The sequence below is a fragment of the Cavia porcellus genome, unplaced genomic scaffold (assembly GCF_034190915.1).
Source record: "Cavia porcellus strain 051 isolate PalLab524CR breed Dunkin Hartley unplaced genomic scaffold, mCavPor4.1 scaffold_23, whole genome shotgun sequence".
Taxonomy (NCBI): Eukaryota; Metazoa; Chordata; class Mammalia; order Rodentia; family Caviidae; genus Cavia; species Cavia porcellus.
Window position 1 is genome coordinate 42851212 of NW_026947506.1, and position 25472 is coordinate 42876683.

The 25472-nt window shown below is 55.1% G+C and overlaps 1 protein-coding gene and 1 long non-coding RNA gene across 8 annotated transcripts in view; one reads left to right on the forward strand and one right to left on the reverse strand.

Moving 5' to 3' along the window:
• LOC106027739 (uncharacterized) overlaps nucleotides 1-25472 on the reverse strand; it is a 77848-nt gene that overhangs the window by 28070 nt on the left and 24306 nt on the right. The window contains exon 6 of one of the 4 annotated variants that reach the window (XR_010042385.1): nucleotides 16679-19578. The exons of the other annotated variants lie outside the window; for them this stretch is intronic. This is a non-coding gene — a long non-coding RNA (uncharacterized LOC106027739). Of the gene's footprint in view, nucleotides 1-16678; nucleotides 19579-25472 lie in introns of those variants that run through there. 4 annotated transcript variants of the gene reach the window in all.
• On the forward strand, nucleotides 703-24310 carry Limk1 (LIM domain kinase 1). 4 transcript variants are annotated; one of them, XM_013152603.3, is made up of 17 exons: nucleotides 895-1052; nucleotides 2543-2639; nucleotides 7715-7942; nucleotides 10497-10635; nucleotides 10804-10913; nucleotides 11973-12179; nucleotides 15431-15536; nucleotides 15639-15802; nucleotides 16679-16862; nucleotides 17453-17539; nucleotides 17750-17881; nucleotides 19238-19297; nucleotides 19496-19561; nucleotides 20746-20902; nucleotides 22665-22720; nucleotides 22878-23035; nucleotides 23121-24310. In XM_013152603.3, the coding sequence occupies exons 1-17, from the start codon at nucleotides 998-1000 to the stop codon at nucleotides 23281-23283; spliced, it is 2169 nt and encodes a 722-aa protein (XP_013008057.1). In that variant the 5' UTR covers nucleotides 895-997; the 3' UTR covers nucleotides 23284-24310. The 4 variants fall into 4 exon arrangements, with proteins under 4 accessions (XP_063090384.1, XP_063090385.1, XP_013008057.1 ...); XM_063234314.1 differs by lacking the exon at nucleotides 7715-7942 and having other exon boundaries at nucleotides 703-1066; XM_003469995.5 differs by lacking the exon at nucleotides 7715-7942 and having other exon boundaries at nucleotides 896-1052.

A 25472-nucleotide genomic window follows, 5' to 3' on the forward strand; every position in this document is an offset into this window, starting at 1 on the left:
ACCACAGGTGTACCCGAGTCAGCTCTGCTGGGACTTGCAGCTTACCTCGGGAGCCAGGGGGAGCTACACCTGGGGACATAAGAGCGGCCCCTGCCCGGATGCAGCAATTCTAGGGTTGCCCACTTGCAAGCAGGCGCTCTGCCCTTTTAGTGGTGCACCGGACAGCCCAATCCTTTGGTCAGCTGACTCAGCCCAAACGCTATTTCCCTGCGCTCTCTCCTGTCAGGGCGCCTGGCAGGGACTCATACAGAGCATGCCTGCAGCAGGCTGGCAAAATTCACTCCTGTCCTGGGTCCTGAGCCCGGGGCAACTGGATACCTTGAGATGTGGGCGTCACCTTCCTCCGCTTCGCGGCCCTCTCAGCGGGCTTCCTAGGAGGATGAGGGCTCCCCACAGCTATCGCCAGCATTCCCATGGTGCACTAGCTCTGGACTAGGTCTTTCTCTTTTTTTTGTACTCGGTCTTTTGCCTCTCGCTGTCTTGAGTCAGACAGACTCCCCACTGGGAAGCGGAGGTGACGTTTCTGAGTGTTTACACCCCACCAGAGCGTACAACCCAGTTCAGTTGCCGCGCCCGGGAGGACTGACTGCCTGGGGACCTAAAGATGAATGAAAAGCGTAAAAGACGGGGGCGGGACGACCTGGTGGCGGGAGAGGCGGGGCGCGCAGACTCCGAAGACCCAATTGGTCTGCAAGGGGCGGAGCCCTCTCCGAGAGGGCGGGGCCTCTGGCTAAGGGGCGGGGCCGCGCAGGGCAGATGCTGCCGCCGCGCCGCTCCCGCCCCGCCCCTGCCGCAGCTCTGGGGCCCCGCCTCGGTCCGCCTCTCCGCGCGTTCCCCAGGCCGCCGCGGTACGGAGCCGGTGGCCCAGCCGGTGTCTCAGAGGCAGCGGTTCCCGGCCCGCGCTCCCCGCCTCCGCCTCCCCGGGCCGGCGGTGGGCGAGCTCGCGGGCCCGGCCGCCCCCAGTCCCGGCCCGCCGACCCCGCCCCCCGCCGAGTGCATGAGGTTGACGCTACTTTGTTGCACCTGGAGGGAAGAACGCATGGGAGAGGAAGGTGCGGGACACGAGGTTCGGGGCCGTGGGGGCGCGGGGGCTGGGACCGAGGGCGGGGAGCCGGGAGCCGCGGGTGGGGGCTGTGTCCACCGCGAGGCCGCGCCCCTGCCCCTGGGATGCGCAGGCCCCTCCCCGTCCCCCTCGTTCGTCACCCCCCCCATCGCCCCCTCCTCCTCCCTTTCATCCCAGCTGTCTCCAGCCTCCCCAGGAGTTCCCGGCCTTGCGTCGTCCGCGTGTGGGGTCTACCCGGCCTCGCCCTCGGGCCGTCTCATCCTGTGTGTAACGTGGTCTGTGTCGCACCGGGCGGCTGGGGAAGCCGCAACCTTGGGTCCAAGTCGCCTCGCCCCGCGCCTGCCCGGTTGTATGACCTTGAGTCAGGCACTCACACTGTGGGCCTCAGTTTCCCCGTGTGTACAGTTGGAGACCAGATAATTGACCCCCTAGGCACAAGAGGTGGATGGGCAGAGAGAAGAGTGCTGTGGCAGTGCTCTGCGGGACCCTCTCCCCTCCCCCTCTCCCTGCACCAAACCTGGCACCTGCCATCAGTCATGTCTGGGAGGGTCTCGCTGGTTCTGTCTTCTCTTTGGCTCCTTCCTCTCCACTAGGCCCAATTGAAGGATTCAGAGACTGGCGAAGACTCCCCCAACCCAGAACAGGGTCTGGGGTCTCCTTTCCCGGCTTCACTTCTGGGGTCCTCACATAGGCCCACATGGTCCTGGCAGCCCACCTGCTTCTCAGAGCCCTCCCCCATCTCCGTGTGACTCCCTCACTGTTGCCCTGACTTTAGGTCCCTGGGTAATCAGGGATAGGCTGTGGCTTTGGTCCTGGCTGTGTGACAGGGCAAGCCTTGCCCATTCTGGGGCTCAGTCTCCCCATCTGTGCTGTGGGGAGGGGCAGGCCTGGGCATCTGGCAGGGTTCAGCAGATCCAAGGGTGCAAGGCCCCAGGGATGACTAAGCATGCTTAGCAGTGGCCAGCTTCAGGAGGTATCAGGGTGCCCAACTCTGCAGCCCCAGCATGTCAAATGAGGTCATACCCAAGTGGGGTAAGCACCTACCACCTCACCCCCTGGCCCAGGATGTACCAGTCCAGCCCTGGCCAGTTCCTGGGTTTTGAAGCCCCTTTCCAGTACTTCTGGGAAGAAAGAGGGCTGTGGTAAGATTGTGGGTTGCCACTTTATTTTTAAATCCTCTGCTTTCTTTCTCCCCATCTACTTTGCCAGACCCAGAGTTGAATGATATTGTTAGAGAGTGGACAGATATCTGATCCTCCTCCTCAGTTTACAGCTAGGGATACTGAGGCCCAAACAGGTTGGATAATTTAGCCAGCGTCTCTGCAGGACCCACACCAACAGCTTTTCTGGGCACAGTGACTACTCAGCCAGGGTGCTGGGCATGTGGGCATTTGGGCCACATGGGGTGGGCAGTGCAGGTTGGACCTACACCAAACTGCACCTCTTAAGAATGCTCCTGACTCAATTTCACCCCTGCAGGAAGTGAGTTGCCTGTGTGTGCACGCTGCGGCCAGAGGATCTATGATGGCCAGTACCTCCAGGCCCTGAATGCTGATTGGCACGCAGACTGCTTCAGGTAGGGCTGGCTGGGGCTGCCAGAGGCCTGCTGTTTCTCCTGGTGCCATTCTTCCTTGTGTCCTCCAGTGAACCCTTGGCCTTAGTTTCCTTTCTGTAAAATGAGGCTTTCTGACTGTAAGATGCCTAGAGGTCTTCCTGCTTTGCCTCCTAGTCCTCTGAGGGAGAAACCTGCATTCCAGCCTTGTGGTAGTCACCCACCAGCCACAGGGCATTGGCTGCATGACTCCACGGATACAAGTCTTATATAAAATGAAATAGCATAATACTTTTGTAGAACCTCTGCATATTCTGTAATACATATCCATTGTTTTGAGACCAGGTCTTGGTCTGTTGCCAGTCCTAGGCTCAAGCAGTCCACCTGCCTCAGCTTACTGAGTAGTAGGGACTATAGGTATGCATCACCAAGTTTCTGCTTCTCCAGCATACTTTAATCACCCCTAGATTACTTATGGTATCTACTAGTGTTCATGCTTTGTATGTAGTTGTATTGAATTGCTTAGGGAATAACAACAAAAAGAAATCTGTATCTGATCAGTACAGAGGGAATTTTCCTGAATTCAACCTGGCATCTGTTGAATCCATGGGCACAGACCCCAGCGGCTTGGGGGCCGACTCTGTTGCCAAGGCCTTCTGGCACCTAGGTGGGGAGGAAGTGGAGGGCACCATACCCTGTCCCAGGTGCTCCTGCCCCAGCATGCAAAGACAAACTGAGCCTTGAGGGAAGCTAGACCCCTGCCCCAGGGACTAGTGAGTGAGTTCAGGCCTGGCCTCCAGACACAGACGGAAGCAGGGGGCAGAGCTGTGACCACAGACAAAGTAGAGCATACAGTGACTCAGAGGGGAGGACCCAGTGGGACTATCCTGAGAAGCCCAGCTGGCAGCTCGGCCATGAGCTGGGCAGGTGTGAAAGGGTTTGATTTCTGCATGGAAATGTGTAGTAGAAAGGCAGTTCCACGTGCAGGGCCTGGTGCATCAGTGAATTCAGAGTTCAGGGAAGCTGGGAGGCCCTGCAGGGTTCAGCATCCCCAACAGGAATTTATTTTGCTGGTGCTGGAGCTTTGATTTGTGTTGTTTTGGGATTTTGTTGTTGTTTTATTTTGTTTTTGAGACAGGGTCTCACTGTGTAGTGCATTCTGGCCTTGAATTGTTTAGCTCATGCTGGCCTTGCAGTCATAGTGATCCTCCTGCCACAGCTTACTGCATGCTGGGATTACAAACATGTGCCACCACAGCTGGCTCGTTGTTTCGTATTTTAAGAATATATCAGGATGGGCATAGCTCTGCACACTCATCACCTGTGAGTTCAAGCCTAGCCTGGGCTACATATCAAGACACTGTCTCAAACAAAACAAAACAAAAACTAAACCAAAACAAAACAAAAGAATAAGTTGGGCTGGAGCTGGAGCTCAGTGGAGCACTTGCCTAGCATGTATAAGGTTGTGAATCCCATCCTCAGTGTCACAGACAGACACACACGAATTAGCCATGGGCCGGGGATTTAGCTCAGTGGCACAGCACCTGCCTGGCAAGCATGAAGTCCTGAGTTTAATTCCTGGTAACCCCACCAGAAAACAGAATCAGCCTAACATCTTCTAGCATTAAGTAGAGGCCAAGCCCTGCTCTTAGTGTTTTGCACAGGTAGATACTGTGTGGCCTTCATTCTGCCAGAGGGAAGTGGGGATGTAGGCCACTTCTCTTGCCTGAAGTCACACAGTCAGTGAGTTCAGTGGACACACAGTGCCCACTCAGACTGTTGGCCAGAAGGAGGGCTGGGAGACTCAGAAGGGGGAGCCCAGAGCAGAGAACACAGGAACCATAAATCTGGCAGGAATAGCAGGAATTGATGGATGTAGTGGAGAGCTGGAGTTGGGATCAGTCTGGGAAGGGCACTGAATGCCAGGGCAAGGACTTCCTGCTGGCCTTCAAGAGTCAGCAGACAGTTGGGGTCCGGCTGTGGTCTGATGAGCTGGTGAAGGTTGCTGTTTCAGTAGGCAAGTTGGCTGGAAAGGGACTGTCAGGGGGACTGAGGATGCAGGTGACTTCAGATAGAGAGAGTACACTGTTTGGTGAATGCAAGTGGAGCACCCCTCATCCAGAATGCTCCAAAATCCAAAACCCAGAACACCAAACATGATGCCACCACAGCTGGCTCGTTGTTTCGTATTTTAAGAATATATCAGGATGGGCATAGCTCTGCACACCTGGCTTCGTGTGACCAGTCACAGTCAGACACAGATATACAAAAAATGCTTTCATGGGGCTGGGGATTTAGCTCAGTGGCATAAGCGCCTGCCTTGCAAGCAGGTAGTCGTGAGTTCGATCCCTGGTACCGATAAAAAAGAAAAAGACAAAAAAAAAAAAAATGCTTTCATGAAGTCACCTTTGTGTCTAAGGTGCATACGAAATCGTAAGTCAATTTCCTATTAAAATTTGGGGCCTCTCCCCAAGAGATCTCATTACATATATGCAAATATTCTGTAGTTCAGTAAGTTAGGACAGATCTCTGTTCCCAAGCACTTTGGATCAGGGATACTGAACCTGTGACCCGTGTTTAGCATCTTAGTCACTGTCATCCTCTCTCCTTTAAAGTTAGCTCATGAAGTGCCCCCTGGACTCACAGGAAGTACCATGTTTGCTGAGGCTTCAGGTGACAGCTGAGGGCTTTGCAGAAGCAGGTACCTGGTTGCAGGTTGTGTCTTGCTCACTCATCACTGCAAGGCTGATGCAAGAGGGCTTTGTTTTCGGGATGGGGGCCTGAGGAGCACAGGTCTGGCTTTCTAAGCCTTGCACTTCAGGGGGTGTGGTCTGCTGATTTTGATGGAATTAGGGCTGCCCCATTGCATCTATGCTGGGAGGTGCCCTGCCTGGCCGTGACCCCACAGGTCTGAGTCCAGGTGGAAGTGGCATCAGGAAGAAGAGCTCCCTCTGAGCCAGCTCTGCCATGCAGAGGAATTTGCCATGGAGCCAAAAGGAACCAAGAAGCTTGCTGGAGAGGGAAGGTGGAGTCGCGCTTGAAGCTGCTGGAGTGAAGCAGAGATTGCGTGGCACCTGACTTTGGAACATCTTGCACTGCATCACCAGGGGAGGAGTGGCCCCAGTTAGGGCCAGCAGGGAATACAAGTTCAGACTGTCCCTGGTGAGGAGCAACCTGAGTCTCACAGTTAGGCGGGGCTCACAGGCAGTGATAGCTTCCACGTGGTGGCTTCCACGCATGTTCCTAGCCCTCCCGTGTGGCTCTCCCAGTAACTCTCAAAGCTGTGTGACCTAGCAGTGTCCTCACTCTGTGACCTTCAGAAAAGCAGCTCAGGCAGGTCACTGCTTGCCGGGGACACATGGCTGACAGGCAACCAGACTGGCTCTCAGCAGGACACCTGAGGGATCCTGGTCGGTTCCCCTCTGGACACATCTCAGAGCCATGATTCTGCTGATAACATTGAGACCTTTGTTCCCTTTGTTCCTGATCCTCCTGAAGCTGTTCTGGCAGGAGGGATGTGACAAGCTGAGAGGGCCTGCAGCCTCCAGCTGGCTGCTCTGTCTCTAGGGAGGGGAGATGGTCCTGTGATTGCTGGCCTTCCCTTGGTCTCTGAGTCACACACAGGTAATTAGGGAGCTCTCTAGGACAAGCTGTGGAGTGGGTGCTGTTTCTTGAGGCCCCAGTGACAGGTGAGAAAGCAGGTGCTGAGGAGAGCCGTCATTGTCTTCCCAGTGTCCCTATGAGCCTGGCTGCGAACTCTGTGGCTCTGTCCTGTCACCTACAAGATTCAGAGTCCCTGCCTTCTAGTGAGCAATCCAGGCAGAGACAGATGCACTAGGTTCTGCAGAGACAGTGCTCTGAGGAGGTATAGTTCAGAGTCAGAGGGTACAAGGGAGAACCATGTCCAAAGGCCCAAGGTGGCCCATCCAGAATCTGCAATCCAGCTACCAGTGGCTAGGGACCGAGCCAGCCCATGGGATGTTTGCTGGGGGAACCCATGGCTGTGCATCCTCTCTAAGTCTTGTGGCCTGAACCCTCAGCAGAGTGCCGCCACAGTCCGTAGCCCTCCCCTTGAGGTGTCCCAGGCTGTCATCAAGGCCTGGGGACTGTCAGGAGGCAGGGGATGTCTGAAGAGCAGTGCTGCACACCTCTGTGGACTATGGAAGGGTTGCTATGGGCCCTCCAGTGCCTCTGGCATTGGTACTGAGGTTGAATTGTCTCCCCAGGCCCATCCCTTTGTCCTGGGGCCCCGCCTCCCAGCAGATGATGGCAAGGCGGGGTGGTGGAGGTTTCTCTTGGCCCAGCTGCTGCCTCTACGTATGAGCCCCTCCTAGTAATCTCCCCAGAGATCTGGTGGGCAGGAGGGCACAGCTGGCTGACAGTCAAGCCCAGGCTAGGTACAGCCTCCCCTCTGCAAGGAACCTCTCATGGGAAGAGGTCGGACTGTCCATGGGAAGCCGACCTCTACTCCCTTGGGGACAGCCCCGGAAGAGGCAGCTGCGTTGAGTTTGTCTCTGTCTGCAGAGAGGGCCAGGCAAAGGCTGAGAAGCACAAAAGGCACCTTTCTCCCAATGAGAAAAACTGAGGGTTGAGTAGTGGAATCAGAGCCTAGATTTCCCCTTTCCTACCTCTCTGATCAGTGTCAAAGCCTAGATACACCCCACTGCCTGGAGTCAGAGGTTACCTCCCTCTACCTCCACCTCCCTACCTAATGTCAGAACCTAGATCCATCCTCCTCCACCTCCCTGCCTGGGGTCGGAGCCTAGATCTCTCCTCCTCCTCCTCTTCCTCTTCCACCTCCCTGCTTGAGGTCAGAGCCTAGATCCCTCCTTCTCCTCCTCCTCTACCTCCCTGCCTGAGGTCAGAGCCTAGATCCCTCCTTCTCCTCCTCTAACTCCTCCTCTTCCACCTCCCTGCCTGAGGTCAGAGCCTAGATCCTTCCTCCTCCTCCTTCCTCTTCCTCCCCTACCTCCCTTCGTGGAGTCAGAGCTTAGATCCCTCCTCCTCTACCTCCTTGCCTAGGGTCACAGCCCATCCTTCCCTGTTCACCTATGTAAAAGCTCAGGCAGAAGAAGGTGCTTAGTTCCTTCCTGTTGCAGGCTGAGATCAAGGCCCTTCGCACCCACACTGCTGCACCCTCTTCCCTGTGTGGTCTCACTGGCCCCACCTCCTACACCCTCCAATCCTGAGCCTCCTGGTGGGATGAGGAAGCAGTGGTCAGGCCACTCCTGCACTCCCGCAGCCTCCAAATACCTCTTGCCATTGCTGCAAAGGATGCTGCTGCGGGCCGCACCCCTGAGAAGAAACTGCTATCGCAGAAGAGCTAAGTAAGTGCAGAACCCTCTCCCCGCCTGGCTGGCTGCTGGTGGGAGCTTTGGGGCTGGAGGCAGCGCTGGGACAGACCCACCTGGGGCAGAACTGAAACTTCCAGGTCTTGTCAGCTGGCTATGGGGGTGCAGGCCACAGCACAGCTCCAGGCCTCTCTGGGGCCCCTCCCCACACAGATGGCCCTCTGACTTCTTTTTCTACTCTGAAGGGGCACCCTGGGAGAGATGAACCTCATACCTGTCACCTCTGCTCCAGCCAGCTCTGTCTTCCCCATTGTCCAGAGGGTTCCCTGAAACAGGCCAGGGCAGGAGGGTCTACAGCATTCCCACTCCGGCTGGCCCTCTGCCAGCTCAGTTCCTCTGCTGCCTTTTTCACACCATTTGTGGGGGCCACTGGCCTGTGTGGGACACCCCCAGAGCCAGGCCTGTCCCCAGCTCCTGCCTTCTCCAGCTGCTAGCTAGACAGGAGAGATCAGGACAGGAGAGGGCTGGAGCTTCTAGGTATCTTTTACCTGCCAAAGGGTGTTGTGCTGTCAGTACCACCTACCAGGCCACTTTGGGAGCAGATGGAGTCAGAAAAGGGTGCCTGGGGCAGCCCCGTGTGTGCAGGACCAGACAGCTGGTGTTCTTGGGGAAGGCTGGGTTGGGCTGGGCTGGGTAGCTGCCCTGCCAGCCAGAACCCCAGGGATCCAGCAGGTGCACAGTGAGCAGCTGGAGAGCAGACAGGCCTCAGTGCCCATGTGCTGGGGCCCCAGGAGCTTTAAGGAAGTGGTATCTGGGCAGGCGAGCCAGGTGACACACGCCAGGTCCCTGAGGCTGTGCCTGGGAGCTGACAGTGGCAGCATGGTGACTTTGTGATGAGTGGAGAGGGCTGTGAGACTCAAAGGATCATTGAGGAGCATTCTTCCCCCCCCCCACCCCGGGAGTTGGGGGACCACAGCTGGTTGAGCTCCACCCAGCCAAACCCCACCAAGCCCTGGGGAAAGGAGAGGCAGGCAGTGCATCTGCAGCCTGGCTCTAACAGCCTGGCAGGGGAAAGACAGGGATCCCTGCAGAATACAACACTCCTGTGACCCCGGAAGAAATGAGTCGCGTGTGGTCAGTGAAAGGTCAGATGGGTCACTGATGACTGTGGGGAGAAACAAGTCTGTCTCCATCAGCTAGTGGGGTCCAGGCTCACATTTTCTGCTTGGTTACAGCCCTGGAGAGGCACATTGGGGACCTCCACAGAGGACTCCTCCCACAGCCCTAAGGGGTGGTGCCCACCCTCTGCAGTTCCCCGGATTGTGGGGCAGTGGCCATGATGTCATGGTCTTTTCTGCTGTCACTGGCCCACAGCCACCGCCTCCTCCTAACCCTAATCCCTGAGAATGAGCTATGAGCCCCCTTCCTGGGCACACCCCCACCCACATGTTTATGAACCCTGACATTTTGTGCTTCCCCAGTCCCAGCCCCTCCCCACAGGCTCCCAGACAAAGGGGAACCAGCAGGATCCGCCTAAAGGGGCAGATCCCCCTGACCGGCTAGCTACTCCTCACCCCATCCCTCATCCCCCATTCCCCATCCCCCATCCCCCCCTACACACACACCCCAGGGTAATACACAGGCTGCCTGGGAGAGAGTGGGTCCGTCTCCCACTGGCTGCCTCCTGTATCCTGACCTTGGCAGAGCTGACAGGGTGCCCTGGTCCACTCCACATTCTATACCTTCTGAGGAAAGCAAGCTGCTTGTGGTGAGCAGAGCCAGGATCCCCGACACTTCCACTGGCTATGGGGCAGGTTGGTCTGGCTCCTGGTTTCTCCCAGCTGTCTGGGGTTGCTCATGAGGAGGCCCTATCTTCCCTGCTGCATCTCTCATGACTGCTTTTCTGAGGAAAGTGGGGAAATCCTTGCTTGGGAGGTGCTGGCCTGTACCCTGACTGTCCCTCTTGTGACCTTCATTACCTACAGGGCTTCAGGGAGCCAGGAGAACTTCTGGCCCTATGAGATAAAGACAGGCCTCCAGCGCCAGCTGCTGGGCTACAGGGCAGGGGGAGGTGGAGGATGCCCACTGCCCCTTGGAGTGGGCCCTCCTGGCGCCTCCATTCCTCCTCCACCTGCCTGATGATTTAAGAGCAAGTCACTCGGGGCTGGGGATTTAGCTCAGCGGCATAAGCACCTGCCTTGCAAAGCAGGCAGTCGTGAGTTCGATCCCTGGTACCGATAAAAAAAAAAAAAAAGAGCAAGTCACTCACCTTCTGGACTATCTTTCTGGCACAACAAGCAATAGGGCCCTGAGGAGAAGCAGCCCTCACCCCTCAGGGGAAGCCCTCTGTATGCAAAGCAGCTGCAAGAGGTTGCATAGGGTGTGCATGGCACAAGGCATTCCATTGGGGCATCAAAATGGGACTGAATCCACTCTAGGCCCCACTTGCCCAGCCCTGTGCCCCAGGACAGCCAGCTTCTGCCCATCAAACAGAATCCTAATTCTGATGAGGGCAGGGCAAGAGAGGGTGAGGGGTGCGTGTTCAGCTGCCCTATCAGCCCCCTCCCTCCTTGCACACTCTGTATTGTAGGTGCAGTGAGTGTGGTGCCACCTTGTCACACCAGTACTACGAGAAGGATGGGCAGCTCTTCTGCAAGAAGGACTACTGGGCCCGCTATGGCGAGTCCTGCCACGGCTGCTCGGAGCACATCACCAAAGGGCTGGTCATGGTGAGCACCTGACTTGTGTGCCACACCTAGCTCTGTGTGCGAGTGTGTACATTCTCCCTTTCCAGTGCTCCTGGACTGCACAGTCTCTGCACCCCTGTCTGTGCAGATGGCGATGCCCAGGAGCTCTGTAGCTGGCTTCCTGGGTCCCTAAACCAACCTTTCCACCAGGTGGCCGGGGAGCTAAAGTACCACCCCGAGTGCTTCATCTGCCTCGCATGTGGGACCTTCATCGGGGATGGGGACACCTACACTCTGGTGGAGCATTCCAAGTTGTACTGGTGAGTGCCAGGGCCCCTTGCCAAGCCCTGGTGCCCAGCCTGTCCACCCTGCATTTCCTGGGTGCAATCAGAGGACCAGACAGATGCCACCCACCTATGCCCCTTCCCTCCCATGGTGTCACGAACCCCAGGCGTGGGACAGACAACACCCCAGCTCCCTTCCTCATGCACTGCTGCAGTGCAGCCCTGGCACCAGCCCCTGGAGCTGGCATTGAGCCTACAAGCTAAGGATGCAGCTTCCCTCCAGGCTGCCCTTGACTCAGATGCCAGCTGCACACTCTTGTCCCAAAGCCACCCGCATGCCTGGCCAGCTGGAATCCCTGGCTCTGCGTGTGTGTGTGTGTGTAAAGTCAGATCAGCTACATGACTCAGAACTCTGGGAAGCCTGGTTCCCTAGGATCACAGTTTTATTATAAAGGGCACTGCTCAGAACTCCCAGATGGAGACACCCCTGCCCCGTACCTTGCTGCATCACCAGCCAGGGCATCTCCCTCAGCCTGCTCTGTGTCCAAGATTTCATTAGGCTTTCACTGTGCATCACCATGGATGGGCTTCTGGGCCACAGGATGAAGCTCTGTTTTCAGCCCCTTCCTGGGAAGTCAGGCCAGCTGGAGCCCCAGCTGTGATCACTGCTAGCTTCATGGTGATGGGTACCCCTGAGTCATCCCATTAGCAGGACTCAGGCACAGTCAGAGGGGCTCATAAATAACCCAGATGTTCCTGTTCAAGGACTCAGAGTCTCTCCCAGGAACCACAGACAAAGGCAGATAAAATCTTCCTTATACAATAGCAGTAAAGCTGGATTAGAGAACAGTGCCACTAGATCCCAAATGGGCTTTTAATGACTTCTCCCAAACTGGATGTATCCACACACCCCGGGCAGGCTGTGCTGTGCACTGCAAGCAGTGGACAGCCCGTGGAGACATCTGCGCCTCAGGGGTCTGGCTGGCACCGTGCACTGTCCCCGCTAGCAGTGCCATCAGTCAGCTGAAGGGCTGGGACTGTGGGGATGGCAGTATTAACAGCATTCCTGACACACTTTTCTTCCCTGGGTTGCAGTGGGCATTGCTACTACCAGACTGTGGTGACCCCTGTCATCGAGCAGATCCTCCCTGACTCCCCCGGCTCTCACCTGCCCCATACAGTCACCCTAGTGTCCATCCCAGCCTCTTCTCATGGCAAACGCGGCCTCTCAGTCTCCATCGACCCCCCGCATGGCCCACCAGGCTGCGGCACAGAGCACTCGCACACCGTCCGAGTCCAGGGGTGAGTGACCAGCCATTGATGTGGCAGGTGGCAGACTGGACTGGGGAGCATGTTTAGACACATAGGGACCCAGCTCCACCACCTAGTGCAGCTGGTGTCTGTGTCACTCCTCTGAAAAGCCCTGCACATGCCAGACATGTCAGGACAAAATGCCTGACACCCACAATTTAAAAGAGGTTTTGGGTTCAAGGTTTCAGTCCATGGTCAGCTGGCTCCAAGGCAGAAGCGTCAGAGGAAGGGCACCACCTCATGGCAGCCAGGAAGCAGAGAGCCATGGAAGAGCCAGAGAGCAAGACTAGATATAGTCCTGCTATGTCATGCTCTGTGATCACCACAGGTGTCCTTTCCTAATCTCCTAGGCATCTCTCACACCCGTTAAGATAGCAGTCAAGGTTAAGCATCACACCTAGTAAGACAGAAGAGCAGTTCTGTAGCCCATGCCTGACAGGGTCGGGAACAATAGCAGGATGCAGTGGCCCAGGGCCACCCACAGAACACACTGTCTGGACAGCAGAGCTGGACTGGCCAAACCAAAGCTTCTGTGTTCCTAGCGGGCCTGAGGAAGCTGATCAAACGTGAGACCTTCCTCCTGCCCATAACTCTGGGAGCCCCAAAGAGCTCTAGGTATGAATGAGAAACAAATCCCATCTATCGTAACACCTTGCCCCATTCCTAAACCAAAGATCAACTGTCCAATCAGAATGGAAGTGGAGCAGGAGGGTCACCACCCACCTGAAGTGTGTTAAGGCTCACAAGCAAATGTGATCCAAGCCAGTGGGCCCTGAGGACAGTGTAGAAAAGGTCTGAGATGCAAGAAGAAATAGAGGAGAGAGCTGACCCAGATACTAACATGCTCTGTAACTTCCACTGTGAGGGTCTGTCTTAATGTGTTTTATGACTGTAGCAAAATACCTGGGACAGGATACTTTGTTAAGAAAGGGGATTATGTGTTGCACAGTTCTGGTTGTGTGGAGCTTCATTGGCACCCGGAAAGATGGTTTGAAATGTGCCTACCTCTGGATGTGGGCGCCAGGTGCCAGTTTCCATTTGATTCAGTGTCACACATGTGCCTGGCAGCAGGCAACATACCTGGGAAAGATAAAACGGGAAGGTGGGGCTGGAAGAAGGACTGATTGCATATCTGTCCCTGCCTGGGACATCTGCCTGGTAGCTGGTGTCATAAAGGACTGAGCAGAGGACCGGCCCAGGTTGGTGTGCTTACTGGTGTACCCCAGCCCCAGGCCAGGTTAAGGACCCAGCTAATCCCCAAAGAAATGAATAGAGTTGCCAGGCATAGTGGCCTATGCTCCTAGCACTCTGGGAGTCTGAGGCAGGGGGATTTCAAATTGGAACCCATCCCAGTAATTTAGCAAAATTCTGTCTCCAAATAAAAATTTTAATGGGCTGGGGATACAGCTCAGGGAGAAGGCCCCGGAGCGAGTTGGTGATTTTAGTGCTGCCGCTCCATGTATGCCCTCCTGGTGAGTTTGTCCCCTGCCACACCCTTCTTAGAAACTGCCCTGCTGCCTGGAAGGCCACTAGCCCAACTGACTTATAGTAGAGTAGCTTAGCTGAGCACTTTTCATTCTGTTATAGCCACATTATTAAGGCAAGTTTTATTTATTTGGGCCACCCCAGGCCACTGTTGCCATAGCAGAAGACTGAGGGAGGGGACATGGAGAGTCCAAGGAAGCTTTTTTTTTGGTCTAGTACTAGAGATCAAACCCCGGGCCTCCACACTGAGCTACATTGCCAGCCTTTTCTATTTGGCATTTTGATAGGGTTTCACTAAGATGCTAGGTTGCCCAGGCTGAGCTGAAATTTGCAGTTGTCCTGCTTTAGCCTGCTTCAGCCTCCCAGGGTGCTGGGATTCCAGTCATGCACCACCACACCCAGTGAGACCATGGCTTTTTTGAAACACATGGCGCAGTCCTTAAGTAGAATGTGCCTTCGCTTGGGTTCGCCCATCCCCTCCTCCTTAGATTTGGTCTCTGTGTTTTGCCCTAGTCCTGCCTGCACGATGCTGTCCTCCTAGACACATGGACACATGACGTCACTGTGCAGAGGGTATTCCCTGTAACTGCTTGGCTCATTTTTTTGTACGTTCCTGGCTCGTTTTCCCACTGTGCAGTCAATAAGCCGTTTGTGAGATTGGAGTATTAGTTCCCACCATTTCTCAGTTTATCTATTACTGAGTCTTCCCTGTGGCAGTTGTGTTGACTGCAAAATGATTTTCTAGCTGCGGTCTTCTGCGTTTATTAGTGTGCTTTCTACTGTCAGGAGGGTTTCCTCTCCTGTGAGAATAGACTTTTTTTTTTTTTTTCTGTAGAACTGAGGGAGCACTAAGGTATATAACCCTCAATTTTTAAATTTGAAACAGGGTCTCGCTAAGTTGACCAGGCTGGCCTCAAACTCCCAGCAATCCACCTGCCTCAGCCTCCCATATGTTGGAATTATAGGCCTGTGCCACCATGTCCTACTTGGAAATCTCTCTTTTTTCCTTCTTTGTGTTTTTGAGACAAGGTCTTACTATATAGTTTAGGCTAGCCTTGAACTCACTGTGAGGCCCAGGCTGGGCTTGAATTTATGGGACTCCTCCTGTCTCAGCCCCCTAAGTGCTACATGCTGAGATCACAGGCATGCACCATCATGCCCAGCTCAGAGCCATTTTATTAAAGCTATTGCCCTTCTCTCTGCTTTATCCCTACCACTTCCCCAGCCCAAGGGGAGCTAGCACAGAGATAGCACATTCCTAAATAGCTTTTATGAAACAAAGTGAAAGCAGAAAACCAGGTAACTCACATGAAAGCATAAAAAGCCACAAGGAAATTGGGCAGGCTGGCCAATCCATGAGTGAGGTCATAGACATCGAATCACAGTCATCATCCTACTTTTCTCTGCTTTTGTGCCCAGGGCACTGCCAGCTCTGACAGCCAACTCTAGGAAGTGGGAGCTTCGTGGAGCTGAATGTAGGCCAGTGGATCTGGACCCTTCAGGACTCCTGTTAGGACATTTGCCTGTTCAAGCATTCCAGGCAGACGGAGCACACTTTTGTCCTCCATGGTGCAGGAGAACTTTGCAGTGGGACCAAGCCTCTGTGTGAGACAGCAGATGCCTACAGTGCCCATCTCCACAGCCATATCTGTGGCAGACATCAGTAATCAATTACAGAGATCGAATTGTCCCTGCACCCACCCCAGATCTAGTGCTTTAAATGGGCAGGAATGAGTTGACCATTGTTCATTCCTCAGAGTGGACCCGGGCTGCATGAGCCCGGATGTGAAGAATTCTATCCACGTGGGAGACCGGATCCTGGAAATCAACGGCACCCCTATCCGGAATGTGCCACTGGATGAGGTAGGGAAGGGTCCTGTGACCAGCAGTGGTGGAAGAGTTGTCTTCACTCTGAGTTCCCTTCCACACTGCCATGGCCACCTCACCTGTGCACCCGTTTCCCAGATCGACCTACTGATCCAGGAGACCAGCCGCCTGCTGCAGCTGACAATCGAACATGACCCCCATGACTCACTGGGCCAGGGACTGCCGTCCATACACAGCCCTCTGGGCTCCCCAGCATGCACCCCCAGCGGAGAGGTGGTCAGCACACGGCAGAAGCCTGTTTTGTGAGTCCCCTGCTGTGCGGGTAGAAGAGCTAGCTGACTGTGCAGGGAGGGGGCCCCAAGGTGTGGGGACAGGGACTCTGCAAAGGAAGGACCAGGAGGGAGAAGACACAAGCAGAAGCTGCCAGGGTACACCAGGATCTAGGCTTGATGGTGCAGCCAGCTAAAAATGAGGTCAGGATGCTGGGGACACAGGGCAGGTAGGAGAGGACCCTGGGCAGACCAGAGCGCATCAGATGTGGCAGGGGTCTTTGGGCTCTACCTTTCCCAGAGCAGGGCCTCCTGAAGGGACTTGGCAACACAGGAATGTGTTTCATGAAGGTCATACTGGTCCAATGCAGCAGGGACTTGGGGCGGGGATGCTGAAACCAGAGCCAGCCACGGCTGTGGCAGTGGTCCAGGCAGCAGGTGCCACAGTCCCCTGTCCTCAGATGGAGGTTGGAGGAGGAAGCCCAGAGGCAGCCTGGTCCTCGACCCTTTTCCTGTGGGGCCTGCACAGAACTCCCATGAGGTCACCATCTGGGGTGACAGCAGTGCACTGAGATTGTGTGGTCAAAGTCACATGCTTTCCCTCAATCCCTGTTCATCTGGAGCTCTGGCTACCTGTGAGACCTCTGCTAATGGTCACCGGCACCCCCATGCAAGTGTCCTCCAACTCTGCAGAGCCGGATGACAAAGTGTCTGACCCTAGGCCACCAAATGGGGCCAAGGACAAACATCCCCACCAAGGGCACCTGCACAGCAGTGGGCCTTAGGAGTCAGGGGCCCTGGAGCCCAGGAGGACTGAGCCATGCCACCCACTTCAGGGGCCACTGAGTGGCTGGTCCAGAGTGGACACAGGGCCCTGGCCGAGTACTACCTCCCCGTGTCCCTCCCCAGGAGGAGCTGCAGCATTGATACGTCACCGGGGGCCAGTTCTCTGGCCTCACCGGCCTCCCAGCGCAAGGACTTGGGCCGTTCCGAGTCCCTGCGTGTGGTCTGCCGGCCACACCGCATCTTCAGGCCATCGGACCTCATCCACGGGGAGGTGCTGGGCAAGGGCTGCTTTGGCCAGGCTATCAAGGTACGGGCGGGGTACAGGGTGGAACAACTCAGAACCTGCCATGGTCATGCTCTGGCTTCCAGGCTCCCCACCCTCCTAGAGCTGGAGATGGGAGGAGACTTGTTGCCACAGACACAGAACTTTATGCACAGCAAGGCCCATTGGGCTGGGCAAGGAGGGCAGGAGCCCAGACAGACAAACCCCAAAACCCCCTCTTTGGGTCCCCACACTGGGCTCGATGTCACCCCCATCTCAGTCTCTTACCCTGAGCAGGGACACAAGCTCTGCCCCAGAGCAAAATTATACAGAAGGTGCTGCCTAGGTGTCAAGAGAGGCCCAGAACCCTGCCCTGTCCCTGCCCCCTTGCCATGCTAGGAGTTCTGGGGAAGCCACCAAGTGTCCAGGTGACAGTTCAGGAAGCACAGATCTGCCCCCGCCCCATCAGATGTCTGACCTCAGTCCTGTTAGGAAACCTCAGAGTTCGTGTTCCTATCAATGACCTCTGAGCCATCTGTAGACCCCAAAGCCAGCACTGTCTCCCTGGCAGTCCCAGAGCAGCTGGTGGCAGAGCCTCTGTCTCCTGAGTCGCCATGTCTCCATGTCCTCTCCAGGTGACACACCGGGAGACAGGCGAGGTGATGGTGATGAAGGAGCTGATCCGGTTTGATGAGGAGACACAGAGGACGTTCCTCAAGGAGGTCTCTGGGGGTCCCCAGCCCTTCCCTGTGCAGAATGGGTGGCCAGGGGCTCTAGGCAAATGTGACATCCAAGCCACTGGGGAAGAGAAGACAGAATCTGCCTAGATAGGTGCCCTGGGGGTGGGAGCAGCCAGTCAGTGCAGAGGGGCTGGGCCATGGCCTTCTGAGTGGAGGAGGAAGGACAGGTGCCCAGCCTTGTCTGCCTGGCAGGTGAAGGTCATGCGGTGCCTGGAACACCCCAACGTGCTCAAGTTCATTGGTGTGCTCTACAAGGATAGGAGGCTCAACTTCATCACCGAGTACATCAAGGGGGGCACGCTGCGCAGCATCATCAAGGGCATGGTAAGTCATGCCTGCCTGGGGACTGGCTCAGGTTCCAGAGCTGCGCTCCTGCTAAAGCTGGGCCTGGTGGTGCTGGTGTAGCTGTGTGGAGCCTCGGGCTGTGCCAAGGCAGAGCATCCAGGAGAGGCATCTCCCTCCCCATCTGTGATAGATCAAATCATTTCACTCTCAGACATGGTTCATAAAATCCAGGACTCTCTTTTTTTTTTTTTTTTTTTTTTTTTGTCTTTTTCCTTTTTATCGGTGCCGGGGATCGAACCCACGACTGCCTGCTTGCCGCTGAGCTAAATCCCCAGCCCCTAATCCAGGACTTTCTTAAGGATTTGGGTACTTGCAAGGTCATGAGTTCAATCCCTGGTACCAAAAAAAAAAAAAAAAAGAGAGAGAGAGAGAAAAGATTTGAGTATGATTACAAGTCCATCTTTGGAAATAAAGTGCTGGAGGTGGGTATGGTAGTACATGCCTGTAATTCCCACACTCTGGAAGCTGAGGCAGGAGGACTGCCCTGAATTTGAAGCCAGCCCAGCTACATAAATGAGTTGAAGGCCAGCTTGCATGACATAGTAAGACCTTGTCTCCAAAAAAAAAGAAAAAAGAAAAAGAAATGCTGGAAGGAAGATGTCAGGCACTGTGTGCTGTACACTGTGCTGCAGTTAAACCCATTTCAACCATGAGCTCTCACCCCCTGTCCAAGCCCCTGACTCTACACTCCTCAATTCGCTGGTATTCCTCACCGTGCGGTCCTGCCACCCCTGGTGAGTGTGACCTCCGCACCACACAGCAGTCCACAGTGTGCTTCCTCTTGCCTTTAATGTACTCTGGTACCTGAAGTCTCCCCAGATGATTTGAGCGCTGTGTTACCAGCTTCCCATAACCAAATACTGTGCCTGAGATAATCAGCTTATAAACAGGAATGGTTAGCCAGGCATCCTGTCATCCCAGCTGCCTGGGAGGCTCAGGCAGGAGGATCACAAGTTTGAGGCCAGCCTGGGCACCTTATTGATAGTGAGACGCTGTCTCAAAATTTAAAAAAGGGACTGTGGATATAGCTCATTGCAACGGCCCTGAGTTCAATCAGCGGTAAAATAAACCATCAGACATTGAAGGACAACTCTAGGATTTTCTGTTCAGAGGAGTCAGACGGAGAACTCTAAGGAATATTCGTGTCCGAGATCAACTGTTAGAAAATATTGTATGTGACTTGATCATCCAAACCCCTTAAACCCATTAAAAGCAGACAGTTGTGGGTACAGAGGGTTCCTAGGGTTGTCAGATCTCCAAGACACGTAATTGCTCTGATTCATATTCCTGTCCCTGTCACCTGGTATGGCTCCCATGGCTCATCCTACCCCCCAGGACAGCCAGTACCCATGGAGCCAGAGGGTGAGCTTCGCCAAGGACATCGCATCGGGGATGGTGAGTGGCCTGCGAAGTGGCCCCTGCCACTATACTTCAGTGCCATAAGGACTCTGGAAGTGGGTCCCACATGGGACCTTTGAACAGGGTGGAGAGACACGGACCAAGAATGGGAAGACCCCCAGCCCTGTACCTGGCCAGACTGTGGTGGGAATGAGCTGGGGGCTCCCGACACCTGTGTCCCCTACGTCCCCACAGGCCTACCTCCACTCCATGAACATCATCCACCGTGACCTCAACTCCCACAACTGCCTGGTCCGCGAGGTAAGCTGGGCTCTGATCTGTGGGGGAGGCAGAATGCAGAGAGGCTGGAGCTCTGTGGGCACCAAGACCAAAGCACCTAGCCCCTGCTCAGAGTCAGGACTGGGAACCCACCTGTCCCCAGGTCTGTCTTGCGCTAGAGGGTACAGGGTAGTTCGGTGGCATAGCACACAGGCACACACATCCATCTGAGCATAGCTGGCCCTCAATGGGCCCCCTCAAGCTGTTTCCCTTGATTAGCGCTGCAGCCCCTGTCTCAGAAGACCCTACAAGGGTTGTGGAAGTGCTGATCCCTGACCCTCAAGGTTCTCTGAAAAGGATGGAGCAGCCCTGGACAGTCACTGTGGTCCTGGCCTTAGAGGACCACCTCCCAAGGTGGCAGGCAGGTCCAGGGATCCCACAGCAAACCTGCCTATCCTACATGTCTGCCACCTGGTGTCACACCTGAGATGACAGCTTTGAGAGCAGCAGCATTCACTCGAGTTCCCCAAGAGGTGGTCAGCCCCTCCCCACCTGCTGTCCTCAGAATTTTCTGATTTTGGTGGGAAATGATGCTGGGTTTGGATGGTTCACCTCACTGGGTTGTTAGAGAATTTATGACACAGTCTGACCAGGCAGGATGGTACACAGCCATAATCCCAGCACTCTGGGAGGATGAGGGAGAAAGATCCAAATTGTAACCCAGCCCAGGCAACTTAGTGAGTTAGCGAGACCCTGTGTCAAGGAAAAAATGTATAAGGGAGTGGGGATGTAGCTTAGTGCAAAGCCCTGGTTCAGACCCCAGGTCTCGGGGTCTCTCTCTGTCTCTCTCTCTCTGTATCCTCTCTCTCTCTGTCTCTCTCTCTCTCATACACACACACACGTGGCCTGTGATGTGCCCTACCAAGACCTGGTCCAAATGCTTTCTTTTCCTTCCCAAGCAGTGCAGTGCCTATGCCCTGGTGGGCAGAGAAGGTGCCTAGGGAAGGAGTGAGGGTGCTGAGATGGTTTGGGGGAGCACTGGTGAGGGCAAAGGACATATTTGGAGGCGTGGAGCCACACTGGCCTTTCAACTCTGGGCAGCTGGAGACGGTGGGGCCACAGTGTCACAAGCGTGTCCTCTGGCACTCTGTGGGTGACTGTAGGGCCTGGCTAGTGGCAGCCAGACCAGGTCTGCATTTCAGTGTGACCTTACTTCACCTTCCCAGAACAAGAATGTGGTGGTGGCTGACTTCGGGCTGGCACGACTTATGGTGGATGACAAGACACAGACCGAGGACCTTCGGAGCCTCAAGAAGCCAGACCGCAAGAAGCGGTACACAGTGGTGGGGAACCCCTACTGGATGGCGCCCGAGATGATCAACGGTGTGTGGTACACAAGGGGCCCCGGGCCTGGGTTCAGGACAGGGCCTCAGCTAGCAGCTTGGCCTCCCCAGCCCAGTGGCTTCCTCGCATCCTGTGTTACTTCCCATCTTGGCTGTAGGGCATTTCCACATTACTTGGTGGCTTCAGGAATAAGTGATGAGACTGTTCTGGAGGCCACAGGCCCAGCCACAGTCTTCTGGGCTAAACTCCCAGGAAATGTCCTGGGGCTGGACCTCGCCTGCTCTGCAGCAGTATCTGCTTCCTGTACATTTCTGACTCCCAGGCCGCCTTGTTCCTGGGCTCCAGCCCTGCCTCTTTCCCCAGGGCCAGCAGCTCAGCCTCTTCCTGTTCCTTCTCCTCTGCTGCTGAGCCCCACCTCCCTAAGTAGAAACCTTGGCCAATACAGGGTCACCTGGGTAAGCCAGGGTCTTCTCCTCCTTTGAGCCCTGTCCTAGGGTCAGCACTTACTGACATGCACAGGTTCCTGAGGTCTATCCCAACATTGCACATGCACATGCACACACCCTGAGCTTCCCTGTAGGGTGCCATATCCACAGGTCTCTGAAGTAGGATATGGGCATCTTTAGAGGCCACAGGCCCTCTTTCTGCTGCCTTTCTATGCCATCAGTAGTCACTATGTATCCAAACCACAGGTTATATGGTTCCTCCACAAACAGGTGACACACAGGCATAGATTCCAAGTGGGCCAGTGAACACAGTCAATGTTGCTCCCAGATAACACACCCTATGAAGCAGCCTGAACAGCCCTTGTCATTAAGGGTAATGTGAGGATTAGTACCAGTTGGCATTCAAAGAACGAGAGTGGCCAGACAGGATGGTGCATGCCTGTAAGGTGCCTGTAATCCTAGCACTAAGGAGGCTGAGGTGGGAGAATCACTGGAGTTCTAGGCTAGCCTGAGTTAAACAGTGAGTTCAAGACCAGCCTGGACTACATAGTGAGACCCTTTTTCCAGGAGAGAATAGGAGGGAAGGAGGAGACAGAAGAAAGAGTAGGGGTATAGCTCAGTGCAAAGGCGCTGTGTTGAAACCCCAGTACTTAAAGCAGCTGGCAGTCATAATGTCCCTGGGGAGATGATACCCCTGTTTTACATGCAGTGAAACAGGCTTAGAGAACCTGGACCAGTGCCTTGAGGCAACTCATAAGTTGTTATAAACTGGGTAGCAGTCTCTGTGTCATCTCTGAGGCTGAGAGCAAAACCTGCAGGGCTGCCATCCCCCCTTGGTTGTGCAGGACCCATGGTCTCAAATTTCCAGCCTTGTGGCCGCTCCTCTCCAACCTCTGCCTCTGTCCTTATGTGGCCACCGCCTCTCCTGTGCACCTCCACTCCCCATCCCTCTTTAAGGGCACTCTTGATGATACTCAGGACCCCCCAGGTGCCCCAGGCTCATCTTGTCCCCAGCTCTTAACTTCACTGCGTCTGCACAGACTTCCTTTTGGCAGTACAGGGGGTGGGACAGGAGGTTCCCTGCTGCATCTCCCTCAAACATGGCAGCACTCATGGGTTCCCAGACTTTGATGGCCTTGTCTTTTGGGACTCAAGAGCCTGTGGCTGCTGGGGGTCACACAGCGGGTGAGTGGCCCAGCAGGGCATGACATTCTTGCCTAGAGTGCTTATCTTCTCTGCTGAGCTGCTGGGAAGTGGCACAGCCCAAGGTCTGGGCCTGGGGCCTGGAGACTGTTGGCCACTGTACCCAATGCCACCCTGGCCCTGTCCCCTGCTGATATGCAGTCTCTGTGCAGGCCACAGCTATGACGAGAAGGTGGATGTGTTCTCCTTCGGCATTGTCCTATGTGAGGTAGGTCCAGAGGTGGGCAGCAGTGACACCTGGGCCTGGCAGTTCCCATCCATGCCTTCTTCCTGTGGCCAGACTGAGGGCATGACCTGGCCCCAGCACTGTGCGATGGGTAGACTGTGGGAGCCCCCAGATTAATTGTCAGGCCTGTGCTGAACAGATCATTGGGCGGGTGAATGCCGACCCTGACTACCTGCCCCGTACCATGGATTTTGGCCTTAACGTGCGAGGTTTCCTGGACCGCTACTGTCCCCCAAACTGCCCTCCAAGCTTCTTCCCCATCACTGTGCGCTGCTGCGACTTGGACCCTGAGAAGAGGTAAAAAGATGGGGCATGGCCTATGGTGGCTTGGTGGGGGGGCTTCAAGGAGAGCCAACCCCAGTGGCCATCCGCCTGTCCTCAGGCCATCCTTTGTGAAGCTCGAGCAGTGGCTAGAGACCCTGCGCATGCACCTGGCCAGCCACCTGCCTCTGGGTCCGCAACTGGAACAGCTGGACAGGGCCTTCTGGGAGACCTACCGGCGGGGAGAGAGCGGACTGCCTGCCCACCCCGAGGTTCCTGACTGAGCCGGCTCCATAGCTGCCCATCCCACCCCAGAGGATACACCCTTGGCAGCTTCCCTTGCAGGTGGTGGCCAGGCCCTAACTTGCCTTCTCCCTGGACCATGGCCCCCACCCTCTGCCTTGGCCCCCAGAGCTGTGCGCGTTCTGTCACGTCGCCCTGCCCTACCTCTGTTTTGGTGGGGTCACCCCACTCTCCTGCATGAGCTGCAGGGCCCAATGAGCTGTGCCCATCCCCCAAACCGCCCTGCGACCCCTTGGCCTGCACCTGTCTACACCTGCTCTGTGTGTGCAGGCTGAAGCCACCTCTGGAATGGCCCTGAGGGGGGCTAGGCAGAGGAAGGTTTTGTGTGTGTGTGTGTGTGTATGTGTGCAGCATTCCCAGGAGTGGCAACCCCCAGGGTGTCTGGGGAGCAGCCGGGCAGGATGGATGGGACCCAACCCCAAAGCAGACGAGGTCTGGTGCTGCATGCTGGCCAGCCGTGCGGCAGGCCTGGCTGTTGCCCTGGTCTCTTTTTGTTCATTATCAAAGCCACTTTAGTGAAAAACAGGTACAGGCCTCAGGGTGAAGAGGGTCCCTTCAGGCAGAGGGGACCATGGCGGATGGAGGAGCCGGCCCTGGAGGGATGTGAGGCCAGTGTCCACCAGCAGCCCAGTTCTGCGTTCATCTCAGCACCGCAGGCCTTCCCGTCCTCCAGCCCCTCTGTCCTCTGGGTTCTTTCTGTGTAATCTATTTTTAAAGAAGAGTTTGTATTATTTTTTCATACAGCCGCAGCAGCTGCTGCTGGGGGCTTGGGGTTTTATTTTTGTGGCGGGCGGGGGTGGGAGGGCCATCTTGTCACTTTGCCTCAGTTGAGCATCTAGGAAGTATTAAAACTGTGAAGCTTTCTCAGTGCACTTTGAACCTGGAACACAAGCCGAATGGGCCCATGGAACCGCAGTGGAGGGAGGCAGTTCATGGTCACCTCCACCCAGCACCCAGATGGGTATAGAACAGAATGAGACTCTGAACAATAAAATTCTGTGCTCCCCACTCGGGACCTGCGTTGCAGTTGTGTCCAGGGCCCCAGGGCAAGGAGTCAAGATGACAGGAACTAATAGCATGATGAGAAGACAACTGATGTAGGATCAAAGTTGTGCACCCTGTGATCCCAGAAATCCAGGAAGCTGAGGCAGGGGACCCCTATGTTCAGTCCTAGCCTGGACAATAATGTAGACCCAGTCTCAAAATGTAAAAAGGAGACTGGCATGGTGGTTGCAGGCCTGTAATCCCAGCACTCATGAAGCTGAGGCAGGACGATTTTGGCTAGCCTAGAATATATAGTGAGACCCTGTCTCAAAAAATGAAGAATAAAAAGGAATAGGGATATAGCTTAGTGGATAAGGCCTGGGTTCAACCTCTAGTACCCCAAAATAAAGACAAAAGACTTTAGAAGCTAGATGGGTGGGTGTATACTCAAGAAAGCATTTCTCTCATAATTACTTTTACTGAAATTAAAGATGCTCATCAAGAAGATACACACAAACCTGGTTGTGGTGGCACACACCTGTAATCGCAGCGGTCTAACAGCTGAGGCAGGAGGATCACAGGTTCCAGCCCAGGCTGAGCAATTTAGCAATTTACTGAAATCCCGTCTCAAAAAGTATGTATGGATTGCAGCTCAGCTGTCAGTGCCCTAGGTTCAGTCTTCAATGTCCACCCCACAAAAAACCCAGCACACACACTAGGCATTTCAAATATGAAGTATTTAAAATGTAATTGGCACTGGGCATGGCAGCACAAACCTGTAATCTGAGTTCTTAAGAGGCTGAGGCAGGAAGATTTCTGTGAGTTCAAGGCCTTCCTGAACTACGTAGATCCTGTCTCCAAAAAAATTTCCCCAAAACACAACCACAAAATATAGGAACTTATTTTCGCAGGTGTCAAAACTGTGGAATAGCAAAAAATGGATTCTAGGACTTTGGGAGTGGGCATCCCTTGGTGTTAGAGTGGTTTCCTAGCATGTGCAAGGTACTGGGTTCAATCCTCAACATCACCCCAAAAGACAGAGGTGGCTCTTGAGGTGACCTAGAGATGCTTCCCTGAAGGAAGCAGCTGTCACAATCCTACCACATGTGGATTGGGGATAAAAAGAGGTGGTCACTGTGTTACCGCATAGTTTAACAGTGATCACCGGCTTTGTGGGACATGCCTG